This window comes from Penaeus vannamei, chromosome 17 (assembly GCF_042767895.1).
Source record: "Penaeus vannamei isolate JL-2024 chromosome 17, ASM4276789v1, whole genome shotgun sequence".
Classification (NCBI taxonomy): Eukaryota; Metazoa; Arthropoda; class Malacostraca; order Decapoda; family Penaeidae; genus Penaeus; species Penaeus vannamei.
This window is the reverse complement of record NC_091565.1, coordinates 831,673-846,672: the sequence shown is the minus strand read 5'-3', so window position 1 is coordinate 846,672 and position 15,000 is coordinate 831,673. Positions and strand designations below refer to the sequence as shown.

The 15,000-nt window shown below is 35.6% G+C and overlaps 2 protein-coding genes across 13 annotated transcripts in view; one reads left to right on the top strand and one right to left on the bottom strand.

Annotated features, from left to right (window-relative positions):
* LOC113806736 (uncharacterized) overlaps nucleotides 1-6,548 on the top strand; it is a 7,218-nt gene extending 670 nt beyond the window's left edge. The window contains exons 2-6 of the mRNA XM_070131720.1: nucleotides 1,613-1,703; nucleotides 1,955-2,101; nucleotides 2,365-2,501; nucleotides 3,493-3,537; nucleotides 3,901-6,548. Of these exons, the coding sequence (XP_069987821.1) occupies nucleotides 1,654-1,703; nucleotides 1,955-2,101; nucleotides 2,365-2,501; nucleotides 3,493-3,537; nucleotides 3,901-4,067 (546 nt within the window). The 5' untranslated portion in view covers nucleotides 1,613-1,653 and the 3' untranslated portion in view covers nucleotides 4,068-6,548. The remainder of the gene's footprint in view (nucleotides 1-1,612; nucleotides 1,704-1,954; nucleotides 2,102-2,364; nucleotides 2,502-3,492; nucleotides 3,538-3,900) is intronic.
* A 3,380-nt stretch (nucleotides 6,549-9,928) lies between these two features.
* Nadsyn (NAD synthetase) overlaps nucleotides 9,929-15,000 on the bottom strand; it is a 10,487-nt gene continuing 5,415 nt past the window's right edge. For 8 of the 12 annotated variants that reach the window (XM_027357898.2, XM_070131708.1, XM_027357902.2 and 5 more), the window contains exons 8-15: nucleotides 14,665-14,916; nucleotides 13,869-14,029; nucleotides 13,493-13,667; nucleotides 13,167-13,342; nucleotides 12,133-12,355; nucleotides 11,548-11,724; nucleotides 10,997-11,138; nucleotides 9,929-10,753 (exon numbers count right to left, since the gene is read on the bottom strand). In XM_027357898.2, the coding sequence (XP_027213699.2) occupies nucleotides 10,443-10,753; nucleotides 10,997-11,138; nucleotides 11,548-11,724; nucleotides 12,133-12,355; nucleotides 13,167-13,342; nucleotides 13,493-13,667; nucleotides 13,869-14,029; nucleotides 14,665-14,916 (1,617 nt within the window). In that variant the 3' untranslated portion in view covers nucleotides 9,929-10,442. The remainder of the gene's footprint in view (nucleotides 10,754-10,996; nucleotides 11,139-11,547; nucleotides 11,725-12,132; nucleotides 12,356-13,166; nucleotides 13,343-13,492; nucleotides 13,668-13,868; nucleotides 14,030-14,664; nucleotides 14,917-15,000) is intronic. The other 4 variants (XM_027357904.2, XM_070131711.1, XM_070131712.1 and 1 more) reach the window with 1 other exon arrangement.

The window sequence follows — 15,000 nt, the reverse complement described above, 5'->3', positions numbered from 1 at the left end:
AAGTTATTCCCCAAAATAATTTTTTTATGCATGCTTGTGTATGAAAACCTTGTTTGTTATGAACTTTATCATACTTTGATATTTGTGGTAGATAAGATATTAATAGGATTTTTTTTTTCATAGAATCTATTCTGTATTAAAAATAAGGGAATATGTGTTTATATTTTATAAAATTGTAGTTTACAGGAACATATAGGAAATTAATATCTAAATGTATCAGAATTTATGTTCTGTTGATTATTAGTTGTGATTTTTTAAACTATCTTAGTAATTAATGCAAGATTTACTAAATTGTTAATCAAATGTCCTTCATCATTGAACATTTCCCTCAGATAAGCATGTTCATCCTTAGGCGAGCAACAAAGAAAAACAGATTAGATGAAGGCCTATGTAGACCCCATACATGAGGGAAATTGAATACTTTTATCCTGTGGTTTTTCTCATTATCACTGAATTTTTGATACTGACATCTTAATTAGAGTTTGTGTTTGTATAGATCCATACGTTAGATGTCAGCATCATTCTTATATATGCCCCTACATACAGTATGTTTATTGTTTATATATTATACTTTGCTTGCAGATCATGGATCACTTTCATAGACTCTTAAGGAAAAGTTTTGGTCTTTTTGTACAGTAAAGTTTGTCAAAAGGTAGTTCTTATTAAGTTTATTTATTAAGCCCATTAAGTTCTTATTTGTACTTATCCCTTTGTTTGTTTATGGTCTTGACTACTATTGATCAAAAATGGTGCAGATTGTCATATATGCCTACCTAAGTAAGATAATAAACACCATATTGTAAATATTGTATGAAAGTCTTGATGAGGAAACTGAAAGGAGAACTCATGTGCACAGCAAAGATTTCAACCAAGAATTTAGCCAATTTTTTTTCACTCACCCAACGAGTGTCAGATAGGTAGAAATTTAACCAGAAATTCTATTAGGCTTATCTGATGCTGGAACCAGAATCAAGTCAGGGATTCTCTCTCTCTCTCTCTCTCTCTCTCTCTCTCTCTCTCTCTCTCTCTCTTCGCTCTCTCTCTCTCTCTCTCTCTCTCTCTCTCTCTCTCTCTCTCTCTCTCTCTCTCTCTCTCTCTCTCTCTCTCTCTCTCTCTCTCTCTCTTTCTTTCTTTCTTTCTTTCTTTCTTTCTTTCTTTCTTTTTTTTTTCAGGTCTAGGTGAACTATCTGTGGAACTAGGCATGCAAGACTTTTGATGAACTATACGTAAATCTCTGTATTTTTTGCAGGCAGTGATGAGCTATTGTCTAGGATCTTTTTAGAAATGTGATGGATGTTATTTTGTAGTTTTAGTATTATTAAAGAACATTTTGAATTCAGCTTAGATGCTGCTAGTCAAGGGAAGTGTAATTGTTATATAACCCATAAGGGAGGCTTGGTAGCTGGAAGTGGCTTAGGAACCCTGGATGAGCCTTAGTTGTGGAATCGGAGAGTGATTGAATGTAATTTGCTTTTATAAAATAATGCGATTTGATTTTTTAGTATTAGAGGATAGCTCTGTTAAAACAATATAGATTTTCTTAGTTTTGAAAACTTGTTAATGTTTGTTCAGGATACTTCAGAAATACTCACACCTATTTTACATGGAACAGGTTCATGCCAGAAGTTAAGAAGACACAGTGACTTGAAGAATATGGACACAGATTCAGAGTGTACCAGCAGTGGCACATGTATGTGTGAAGCGTAAGTACTCTTATATAAAACAGGATTTCACCAGGTTTTTGCTACTTCAGTGACACCAAGAAAGCAATAGGTGAAATAAAAGAAGCAGTGCATGATTCGAAGGCTAAGCTTTTGTTTAGAGCAAATTATGTGCACTGCTTGGAAAATGGAGTTGCTAAAAGGCTTATATCTAATTTTTTGAATATTTTATATCTATTCTTTTGTTGCTATCTATTTGTAATAGAAATTCTAATTTAACTTTGAAATTTCAGTCAGTGCGAGAGTCAAGACATCACTGGCCATGGATCATGCGATTGTGGATCTCAATACTTTCCAGTCTGGCCAACAGTGTTTGGAATTATAGGAGCAATACTTATATTCATCTTTTGGCATCATCAGATTGCTAAGCTCTGCAGAAAGTAAGTTTGCCACTGTTGATATATGTCAACAGTGGTAGTTATGTTTATTATCTATACACACTTGGTAAGTGTGCATACAGTGCAAGTCAGAAATCTTGGCGCGAGAGGGTCCAGGACAAGATATTTTATGTTTTTCGGTTATACCCCTCTAACATCATGTCAAATCAGCATATAATAGATAAGAAAAATGTAAATGTTTAAACTAGATCAAATACAGAGTGCATGTCAAGTTTGTTAATATATCTCATGTCTTTCTTTTTAAGATACAAGTACAATGGGACACTACATCCACACATGAGGGATGAACCTCCACCTCCTCCACCAAGAGAAAATTCTGCTGAACACCCGCGGGAGACTGCTTGGGATGCTCCTCCTCCCTATGATGCCCTTACGAAAACAGGTCAGCCCAGAAATAAATCTGATCACAATTTGTCACCACTGTGTATTATTTTAGTCATTGTGACAGATTTGGATCATGACATGATGATCATTATAGGAGCATAGGTACAAGGTGAATAAAATATCAGCCAATATGTATATGTATATATATCCTCCACTTCATTTGTTTTTGTCTTAATTATGCTATATTGCATGATTTACCTGTTGGTTTCAAGTGCCTTGTGGCTTGCACATGGACCAAAATCAGATGTTATGCTTACTTGGGTGGTGACTCTCCTATGTGTGTGTCTCATCAGCTCAGCCCACACGGACACTCATGGACTGTATCACGACTCCATGCCTCCTCTTTGCTACGCAATTAGCTCATATTCTGCGTACACATTTTTTACTGTTTCACAGTCATTTGTCATGCTGCTGTCAAGATGGTGATAGGCCATTTTTACTGAGCAGACTCCATATAATCTCTATAATTCTGTTTAATAACAAGAAGTAACCATGTGTTATTGTTTTATATTTTTTATTCTTTAATGTTCATCATAACTTAACACCCCTGTGCTGTCAGTGAAGGTGGAAAGGAATAGGTTCCTGCACGTGGAAATAGTGTCCTCAGTGAAGCCAGTGCTCTTCCAGGCATGGCTCATAGATGGTACATTCCAACCCTGTTAACCATGAGAAATAATGCCTTTCCCAGTCTCGCTACAAGGGCTTTGTGCACTCATGGTAAAGATGTCCCTGTCACTCACTATTCTGTAACAGTATCTCGTGACGACACCTTCCCATCCCCCCAGCCCTCTGCCATGTCTTTCCATGACAACACAATCCTGTCACCTGCCATTTAGCCAGATTTTTTAACAAAGTAGTGATAGGAATCCTGTTATTGCAATGATCGTTATAGATTAAAGCAACACTTTCACTTTCTATTAATATTCTTATGAGTAATGACAAGTACTTAAGTTCAGAAATTACAGACTGATTTTTTGTGTGTATTCTAGGTCCCCCACCCATGCCATCTAGCATCTCAATCATCCACACAGACAGTAAGTGTACTACTTTCCTTTCTTTCTGTCAGGTCCAGTGAACAGGTTGATTTAACTAATTATATTTAATAGTTGTTCAGCAGTTTTAGTGGTCATGATATATTAATAAAAACAGAGATTTTAATTTTATTTTGACAAAAATGGATCATTGTGAATGCAGTGATAATGTTAATGCCATAGTAATTACAATATTGTTGAAATTACATTAATAGTGATAATAATGTCATTAATGATTCTGATGTTTTGGGAATGATAAAGGCTTTATTAACCATATAAAAGATGATGATAAAAAGTTCCCATTAAGAATGACTAAACTAAAGTTTTATGGTGCTCTTTAATGAATTTGCATTTGTCTTTTCACAGATCCTCCTTCTTACAATGATGTAATTAAAATGGACAGAGAAGCACAGAAAGTGAAAGCATCAAACAGCAAAGAAGCAGAAGGTCCAGAAGAAAGAGGAAAAAGAAAAAACTCCACAAAAATTGACCTGGATGTGGAACAAGGAGGACAGTGGGCAGTAAAAATATAGATGAAGGATCTTGGTTGAGAGCTAATGACCATCTAATGGCATTCAATTAAGACAGATTATGTTTTTATTCCTGGGTTATTTGATATATTAGGGGTAAAAAAAAATCACTAGTCTTTATTCATCAGTGAACCTAGGTTAAGGAAATGTATGTAAAAGCAAAATGTCTTTGTCCAAGTACCTGCTGCTATCTTTCATTTTACAAGTAGAAGTCAGTTGTATCATGAACTTCAGCATTTTGCTTTTGGTTTTGAGCGATCACCTCTCATTAGGTTATCATTGCCTTATCATTGGTAAGTGTTTGTAACAGCAGTTGCAAGTACTTTAATGTTTTAGTTTATGAAGCTTGGCAAATACATGCATCATAGATATTAGACTGTCTCAGGTACTGGTACTGCTATGATGCTAGTTTTGTATTTGTCGTTATGCCCTATGTAGGTTAGCTTATTAAAAAAAACATGTATTTAGCTGCACTTTATTGTAGGTAGTCAATAGGAAGTAGTTTTTCAAATGATGAATGGTCTTTCAGTTCCCTTTCATCCATCTTTACCTCCATCTTCTTCGTTTTCTTCTACTTCTTCGTCTTCTTGTTCTACTAATTCCTCGTCTTCTTCTTCTTGATCATGCCTGAAAGCCAACAATGCCACTGGCTGCTAAATAGCCGCAATGTATGGACATATTGGTAGCAATATCTTTCTAACCCAATTAGGATGGGAGCCCCCAGTGCATCCCATACCAAACAGTGTATCTTGAGTCTGTGGAGTTTGGGAAATATCAGAAGCATGGGAAACAAAATTACCCTGCTATGTTCGTGGCTGCAGCATTGATATTCTTTAGGTAATAAGGCTAAAAAGAAGGGTTAAGCCTATTTTTGTGTGGCTATTTCTATTCAACAAATGCAGCCAGGGTCAAACAAGCCCACAATTGTATAGCATGCACAATTTAGAGCTAGCAGTACAGCGTATGATACAAAGACGTCATCCCAGCATGAGAGGTGGTCTACCAAGACATGATAGGAAGTCATCCTGGTGTGAATGAGTTAACCAACAGTATCTTTTATGCTACATATCATAAGAGCAAGTTTTTCTCTTCATTGACAATGGCTTCATAATTCCATATGCATCTGAAGGGTATACTCCATTTTCCACGGAAAATATCCTGGGTATATTTCTGACAACATATGTATGCCATACATTATAAACAACAAATAATTTCTTCAGTAGCCATGACTGTAAGATGATCTAAAACAGAACTGAAATTAGATAAAACCTTAAGTATGCAAGATGTACTTATATTTGAGATTCCAACAGCAGACAAAACAAAAAACACAGGATGAACAATGAAGACGTAAAACTTGACTTACTGCTATAATAAACTGAGACATAATCGTATAATGTAAGTGGTAGTGTGTGTGCATGTGTTATCACCACATCCAAAGTGTTCACTCTCTAGTTTCATTTTCATATTTTTTACATTGCAAATTGGACACTTGGTCTGTAATTACCCATTAGATAATAATGTAAAAGCAGTTCACAAAAAAAAAATCATTCAACCTGTCAAAAACATTGTTCAATTATTCCTTCCAGGTCACTCAGGTTCCAAGACAAACATAGAATATGTTACAATATCATTCAGAATTAGCTTAGGTACCCCATTGATATTAACAGCACCATTGGCAGTAGGTTCATAGGCTTCAGCAAGAGAACTTTTTCAAATTTTTGGTAGATGTTTGTAAGGCTTTTTGTGAATTATCTGAATGATGACAAGTTTGTGTTGGATGCATATCAATTTGGTAATTATTTGTCCTTGTATTCCTGTATGTCTAGGACATAGTTGCTTTGTTATAGTGCCTTTCAACTTTTAGGTTATAAGATAAAAAAAAATCTAGTCCTGTCATTTACTTTCGTAATTGTTCTAAGAACCAGTGATATGATAAGATAACTTTGCAGTATTTTTATTTATACATACTGTAAGGATTCAAGGATTCAAGTGTTAGTAAGGTGCTAAAACACTGTTCTTCTGCTATGATAATTTTGTTACATTCAGCCTTATAGATACATGTTTCTGTAACTTGTAAATGGCAAGTTTTTCATGTACTCATAAGTTGATATCTAATATTTACATAAAAAGTGCATAGAGAAGATTAGTTCTTCAGAAGAATGTTTATGCTATTTATACACATGACACATTAGTAAATTGCATTTTAAAAATGTAGTCTCATGATACATATGGGTTAGGTTGTAGTTATTGATACCTATTTTTTCTATGTATTGTTACTCAGCTGTGATTGTTTCATTGTGCCTAATGTAACACAAAAGACAGATCAGTGACACATTTTTTTACAAAATGTATTCAAGCTATTAACTGATATAATCATACTGTCACTCAGATGCTAATAAGTTAATTCAGAATTATGATAGTCATATTAACTAGTCATTATTTTTAAGACCTGTAATAGTGTTTTATTAAATGTTGAAAACTGTAGTTAGATGTGGGTTTCCATATACCTTCCCTGTTGATAACAGTTGTTGTTTTAATATGAAAAGTACCTTCTTGAATCATACCATGTACAGAATATTCTTTGCAAAGCATATATAGTACATATTAAATTAATTTTTTGTTATGCAAATGCACATAATATGCCTCATAGTCTTTACTTTTATTCACTTTATCATATTCAAGGAGAAGCTGACCCTTTTGCATATGTGGATCAGGATGCTATGCTGCTATGATTCACGTTCCCAGTACATCCAGCTTCATTTATAAACCATTTTGATCAGCGGTCATCTTCTAGGCTTGTTTTGCGTTGACTTCTATTTTTTATTTATATATTTGTAACTACAAAACTTTGCAGTTAATCTTCAATAAGGAAATTGGTTCCAGGATCCCATAGATGATAAAATGTGCATTTGATGAAGTTGCATCATACTTGCTTCTAATTTACACACTACCTTTAAACTTCAACTATCTCTATATTATTTAAAATACCTAATGCAAATGCTATGTAAATAGGTATTACAGCATACAATTTAGAGAATAATGGCAAGAAAATAAATTTACACATGACAGGAAGCTATGTCTCACATAGTGAAGATTCAGGAATATAGGTTAACATGGGTCTCTGCAATAGTAATTATGGGTGACCCAAAATCTGTATTAGATTCACCTTTGGTTCTATGAATCAATGTGGTCTTGTTAAGTTTGGTTCAGTTTATTTTGTGAAGTTAGGTTAGGTTGGGTTGGGTTGGCTTAGGTTAGGTTAAGTTGGGCTGGGTTAGGTTAGGTGAGAGAGAGAGGTTAGGTTGGGTTGGGTAGGTTATGTTAGGTTGGGTTAGGTTAGGTTAGGTTAGGTTAGGTTGGGTTAGATTTGGTTAGGTTAGGTTAGGTGAGAGAGAGAGAGGGTAAGGTTGGGTTAGGTTAGGTTAAGTTAAGTTAGGTGAGAGAGAGAGAGAGAGGGTTAGGTTGGGTTGGGTTAGGTTAGGTTAGGTGAGAGAGAGAGGGTTAGGTTAGGTTTTAGGTGAGAGAGAGAGACAGGGTTAGGTTGGGTTAGGTTAGGTTAGGTGAGAGAGAGAGGGTTAGGTTGGGTTGGGTGGGGTGGGGTGAGAAAGAGAGACAGGGTTAGGTTGGGTTAGGTTAGGTTAGGTGAGAGAGAGAGGGTTAGGTTAAGTTAGGTTAAGTTAGGTTAGGTTAGGTTAGGTGAGAAAGAGAGAGAGGGTGGGTTAGGTTAGGTTGGGTTGGGTTGGGTTGGGTTGGGTTAGGTTAGGTGAGAAACAGGGTTAGGTTGGGTTAGGTTAGGTTAAGTTAAGTTAAGTTAGGTGAGAGAGAGAGGGTTAGGTTAGGTTAGGTTGGGTTGGGTTGGGTTAGGTTAGGTGAGAGAGAGAGGGTTAAGTTAGGTTAGGTTAGGTTAAGTTAGGTTAGGTGAGAAAGATAGAGAGGGTTAGGTTAGGTGTGGTGAGGTGAGGTGAAAGAGAGAGGGTGGGTTAGGTTTGGTTTGGTTTGGTTTGGTTAGGTTAGGTTAGGTGAGAGAGAGAGGGTTAGGTTAGGTTAGGTTAGAGAGAGAGAGAGGGTGGGTTAGGTTTGGTTTGGTTTGGTTTGGTTAGGTTAGATTAGATTAGATTAGATTAGAGAGAGGGAGAGGGTTAGGTTAGGTTAGGTTAGGTTGGTTAGGTTAGGTTAGGTTAGGTTAGAGAGAGAGAGAGGGTTAGGTTAGGTTAGAGAGAGAGGGAGAGAGAGAGAGAGAGTTAGGTTAGGTTAGGTTAGGTTAGGTTTGGTTTGGTTTGGTTTGGTTTGGTTTGGTTTGGTTTGGTTTGGTTTGGTTTGGTTTGGTTTGGTTTGGTTTGGTTTGGTTTGGTTAGGTTTGGTTTGGTTTGGTTTGGTTTGGTTTGGTTTGGTTTGGTTTGGTTTGGTTTGGTTTGGTTTGGTTTGGTTAGGTTAGGTTAGGTTAGGTTAGATTAGATTAGATTAGATTAGAGAGAGAGAGGGTTAGGTTAGGTTAGAGAGAGAGAGTGGGTTAGGTTAGGTTAGGTTAGGTTAGGTTAGGTTAGGTTAGGTTAGGTTAGGTTAGGTTAGGTTAGGTTAGGTTAGGTTAGGTTAGGTTAGGTTAGGTTAGGTTAGTTTCGTTAGGTTTAGGTTTAGGTTAGGTTAGGTTAGGTTAGGTTAGGTTAGGTTAGGTTAGGTTAGGTTAGGTTAGGTTAGGTTAGGTTAGGTTAGGTTAGGTTAGGTTAGGTTAGGTTAGGTTAGGTTAGGTTAGGTTAGGTTAGGTTAGGTTAGGTTAGGTTAGGTTAGGTTAGGTTAGGTTAGGTTAGGTTAGGTTAGGTTAGGTTAGGTTAGGTTAGGTTAGGTTAGGTTAGGTTAGGTTAGGTTAGGTTAGGTTAGGTTAGGTTAGGTTAGGTTGGTTAGGTTAGGTTAGGTTAGGTTAGGTTAGGTTAGGTTAGGTTAGGTTAGGTTAGGTTAGGTTAGGTTAGGTTAGGTTAGGTTAGGTTAGGTTAGGTTAGGTTAGGTTAGAGAGAAAGAGAGAGGGTAAGCAAGCAAGCAAAGCTCACTTTAAAAATAACATTGTAACTCCATAAGATAACTCCTTTCCAGGTCTGTGGCTTTCTGATATGAAAGCTTTCTCACTCTAACCATAACCAAACCCTTGGCTCTGAGGAACTATCTTGACCATAGAAGTAGCTAAAACAGTAAATGCGAACAATACTGAAACATGAAAGTTTTGGTTTTCTGGAAATTTTTCTTAGTCATTCAAGGTTGGTTGAATCTGCGGATATTGAGGGTCTGTTGTATTATATTTGCCCGTGTGCTGTGCATCCAAATTTAGAATATCTTCTTAAACGCCACCATAAATAAGGAGAAACACCTAGTGAGTGCCATTTGTACATTCATTAGGTTGAATATATACACCAAATCATCTAAAACTACCTTTTCTTTTCTTCTAGTAGACATGTTCATATAGATGGTAAATTTTTATTCTGGGTCAAATTTAAATGGCATTATGTACTATTTTCAAAGTGAAGCCCTCTTTTATCAAAATTCCTGGCTGGCTAGTATGTTTAACTAATACATCAAAGTGGACATGAATTAACAATTTTGCTTTGTTCTCACTCTAACTCTTTCCTTAGGCTGTGATTCTTGTAGATAACAGTAATATGGAATTGTCTGTAACTAATGGCTCCATGAAAATATATTACACTTCTATTGTTGTTTTTTAAGCAATACAATATAGATCTTTGATAGTTATTCCTACAACTGGATCTTCAACACACTTCACATGTTTTGTAAAACCTGTATCTACATATATTTCAGTATGGATGACTGATTCTTAAAAAGAAAAATAAGAATAATATGGGATAATGAAAAGCCACATATTAAAATCAATTCTTCATTACAATAATGTTTGAATAAATATTTCTGCTCAATAACAAGTATATTTTTAAAAATAAAGCTGAAACACTGGCATACTTCTTTCTTATAAATTGCATAGCAAGGATTTTGTTTAGTATTAATCATTTAACAAACCAGATTACAGCTAAAACTTTTCTTTCAAAATTGGTTTCCGAGCATGAGCAAGAAGAGTTAGAAACTAAAGTCAAAAATCATAAACATTTTTAAAATTCTAAAAAGCAATATTAATAGTTAACTTGAAATATAAAGTTCATCTAACATTTGCACATTTTTTTTTTTTACTAAACATCTTTAGGTATGAGGTATATTTTCCAAATTCATCAACAAGAGCAAAGAAATTAAAAACTGAACTGACTAGGTTATTTATTAGTTGAGCATTAAAGTTGCTTTGTATTACCCAGTAACTTTAAACCAAAGAGGCAAATGTAAAGGTGAAACCATTATCTTCAGCTCCCACCCAATCAAGAGTAAAGCATTTCACAGGTGTATGGTTGTTGTGTGTTGCTGCATTGTGACCGAAGCTTTATCCCCGCAACGAATTGCTTTCTGTGCGGGAATGACCATGGATGCAGACCCTCGCCGTTTCCTTTCTTCTTCACTGCTGGATCCAGTGTGCCTGTGTGATGTCTCGTCCTCAGCAACAGACTGGCTGCAAGTGTAGGTTACATGCTGAGGTAGGCTGAAGGGATTGGTTGCCGGGGAAGCTTCTGTCTGCACGGTCTGGCGAATCAGGCGATGGGTAACAGGTTCTGCTGTGACTTCAACCCCTCTGCGGTATGACTCATTACCTGTCACATGTAATGAGTGAAAGCAATTACAATACTAAACTTTGTCAATACTGTTATATTAATACTAGTTGGTTATAGAAAAAAATTATAGTGTTGAGCATGACAAATATATAATACAGTACACACATGTAACAGTGATATTATAGCAAAAGTTATAATTGATGATGAGGTTGAGGATGACTGACAAGCTAGACGTAGAACTAGACATAAGCATACATGATGACAACTGGCACATCACACTACCTGAGGACGAACTTAGAGAGTGGTTAGAGGATCGTGAGGATGGGCGGGTAAAGGACGATGAACCACTATCTTTTAGCGATCGGTTCGAGCCACTTCTCTCCACCTGATCCTCCCTACCTCTTCCAGTCTCTAGCCTCTCCACCTACAGCAAAACCCATTAATAAGCAAGCACATTTTTTGGGGGGGTGGGAGGGGGGACAATAATAATAATAACAGATGTACACACTCAGCAAACTTGCTTAGCATTTAAAACTTGATAAAGGTTGATATATATTTCAAGGACAAATAAATGCAGATATGCAATAAAACTCACTAAAAATGAATAAAGAAATGAAATAAACAAATAAATAGGTAAATAAATAAATTTGCATATATATCTATATCTATATCTATCTATCTATCTTTCTATATCCACAGAAAATTTTCCTTCACAACTACATTTCTATGTATTCATGTATGATATTCTGATCCAAAGGAAATAACATAAAGCAATCACCAATAACATACAAAGCTAACCCTGAAATAGCTGTCGAACTTCCACAAAAACTTACAGCCTTATCAATTGCTCTAAACTGCCACACCCAGCGGTAATTATAGAGAAACTGGCGGTGATCAAAGCGATGATCATCAGGCGAGTATGTTTCAGCATGGTAAGCGGGAGTAAGAACTGTCATCTTGTGTCTGTTTACACTGTAGAACCTGAAGAACACCTTGACCTTCTCTGACACCTGTCGAATTTCAAAGTATCAGAGTGTTTCATTTAGTAAGGCTTCTATATATGCATATGTATGTACTAGTATTACTGTACACACTTGTATTCTCAATAAACTACTACTTTTATTATGAACCAATGCACTTTAGAGAATTTTTCATGTAAATATCATAATTTATTGAAAACTCAGGCATGAAATGACATGTAGAAAAGGTATGAATGAGAATGAATATTTTCAAAATACAAGAGATGTATTTAACCGGTTTAGAATATATCTTCATCAAAAATACATGTATTTCTGACATAGATAAATTTGAATAGGGTTAAATACATGTATTTAACTTGTATGGTGAAGATATTAATTCTCCTTCATACCTTCCCTACATTTGTCAACATGAATACGGTTCATGAAATAACATCCTACCTCTTTAGGTGTACACTGATCAGACCAAAGGTGGACAAGTTTGCCAAACATGGAATATGGGCCACAACATTCCACTTTCCTCAGTTTGCCATAAAGTGAAAGTTCATCATATGTCATTCCCATATCTGCCTCATCTGTCTGTGCAAGCTTCCCTTCTTGCAAGGGTTCTAACTCAGCCGTGGGTGGAGCACCTAGGATTTCCCCTAAGACAGGTAGATTCAGTCTGAAGGTGTAAAAGTCAGATTTTACTGTCAATAGAGCATATGAATATATATTGTGTTTAATCAGACCTGTTCTTTAATATTGGGAACATATGAAGTTAAATTATTTGAAGGATAGCAGCCTCTGCATTTATTCTTCATGTAAAAAATATATCATAATCTATCTTAAAGACCAAACACACTATAGTGTGTGCATAAGTTATACAATTTATAGAGTTTACCATTGACACAATGTCATATGATTTGTTGTAACTTTACTAACTGTAGTTTACTGGCTATCATCTATGTTTGGTCTCTTTTACAACTGTTTAGTTTATATATGTTACAAAACAAAGAAAAGGGAATAGCTTGTACTCAAACATTCAATATTATCCTCAACTTCAACTGAAATGTGGGCCATCTTTATAAGCATCCTCTTAAAAGTGTTAATGTTGCAAAATCATTTACATTTGTATGTTTATGATATTTAACATTATTAAACAAAACAGTTCTGATTACAAACTATGAACACACAAAGCATAAATATATGGACAGCAACACAAATATTGGATACCGATCAATTAGCTTTTAAATTTGGAAAAGGGGCATGTCTTTTAGGTAGATATGAAATAAGATAAATATAGTTACACTATGCTTAAACAGCATACAAACAATATCAGCATTATCATGGTAATGGTAAATATTAATGACAAACAGCTTAATTTTAATCAAATAGATTTGTGTTTAAAATATAATTTCAAGGAGGATAAAAATAGCTTCCATTCTACATGTATGTTATATGAAATAAAACAATGAAACAAAAAAATAACTTGCCTTTCTTTTGCCAAGTGTAAAAACTTCTTCAGATCAGACTTAGAAAAGCCTCCAATGGGGTTGATGTCAGCTGAACTACAATCATATTTGGTCATGTATCCACGAAGAGCTTCATCCACATTGGCAGATCCTAGCACTAGGAGACCACCTTGCCTTCCTCGTACCCACAACATCAACTGAAAAGTGATTTTTTCTCAAATCAAAGTCCAGATATACCCTGTGTAAACATTTTTACAAATTCTGGATGTGCTTATGACAAGAAAGAAAGTCTTGTTCATCTCTACATGAAAGTGTAATTTTCTTACTTTTAATTCTTAAACTCTCACCTGTGCAAACAGGTATGCGAGGACCATGCGGAGCCGAGCCTGAACATTCTGCAGAGCTAGGTTTTCCCTCACTGTCCCACCACGCACTCTAAACTTGGGAATGTGCCCTGTTGCAGCACTAAATATTCCCAGTGCAGCAGAAACCATACTATCGATTCCAATGGGAATATGGTAGCTGTGGTGAAGAAATTATGGTAATCTTTTGTCAAAAGAAAAGAAATTACAGAGAGAGGTTAAGAACAAAATTTCTTGTACTTATATACTAAAGATGAACCAAACTGAAACATTTTCTAAATGCACAGAAGTTATTACAAGTTGCTCCCTTAAAAAGGTTTATAATGATTGCATAACACACTAATCTTAAGTGGATCCACACCTTCCTATTTGCTGAGACAGAAGTTTTGCACGAGCCTTTGTTTCATTGGATGAATTCTCTGTGGCCATGTAAACTGTGTGAAAGAGTCTACCACACAGCTCCCGAGGATCTCGAGGAACATAATCTGCTTGTGACACTATGCGACGCACATCCTCCAAAACCTGATATTAAATACACATTTCCAATCATTAGGTGAGAGAGCAATATAGTAATATACAGAGACACTGAGCATTTACATATTTTTCCTTCACCAAAACAAGTAATTATCTTTTATCCTGAGTAATTTGAGTATAAAAAAGATCCAAAAATTTACAAACATGTAATAAATCATGTGATATATGTTCCCTCAGCAAGTTACTATTATTTTATCAGATTAATGTTTAAAACAGAAGCAAACCAGCCCAAATACTAAATTGTGTTATCATAAAAAAGATACACTTTCTTTGAATATGAAAAAATAGTGTGAATTAAAAATATCCACATATCTATATAAAAATAAAAAATAAAAAATTTGATAATGAACTGACTGAAGAGAATGAGATTACATTGTATGATAAAACGTCAAAATAATCCATACCATTAATTTATGTTATATATTAAGATATCTTGATGAATATGATACTGCAACAGAATTAGCTAAATCAGCAGTCAAACTCTGGACCTTGTTTGATATCATAACAAAATGGATTAAAGTCTTATAATGTATGCCAGGCTCAAATCATTCCCAAGACTATGTGTTTCTTCATTGCAAAGTCTTTCAACTTTCAAGTAAAGCACACAGAGGATGGCAATGTACCTTCTCTTCCCCACTTGCAACAGCCTTTACCACCAAGTTGCACATTGAATACACAATCGTGGCAGTGGACGAGGAATCCACGCCCCCGGACAGTGGCAAGAGGAATCCACCTTGACCAGAACGACGCAGGTAATCCCACAACCAGCATGCTGGCCCAAAGAGGATCTCTTCCTCTGGGGTTGGGAGTTTATACTCAACAGGCGAGCATATCGGCAGGAATATGTCATCATCGTTGGAGAGAGCAAAGTTGACCTGAAATATGGGGCAACAAAGAGTATTAAATATGTATAATGAGTACCTTCATGCATGCCTTTGCAATATCATTCAGAGTGCAGT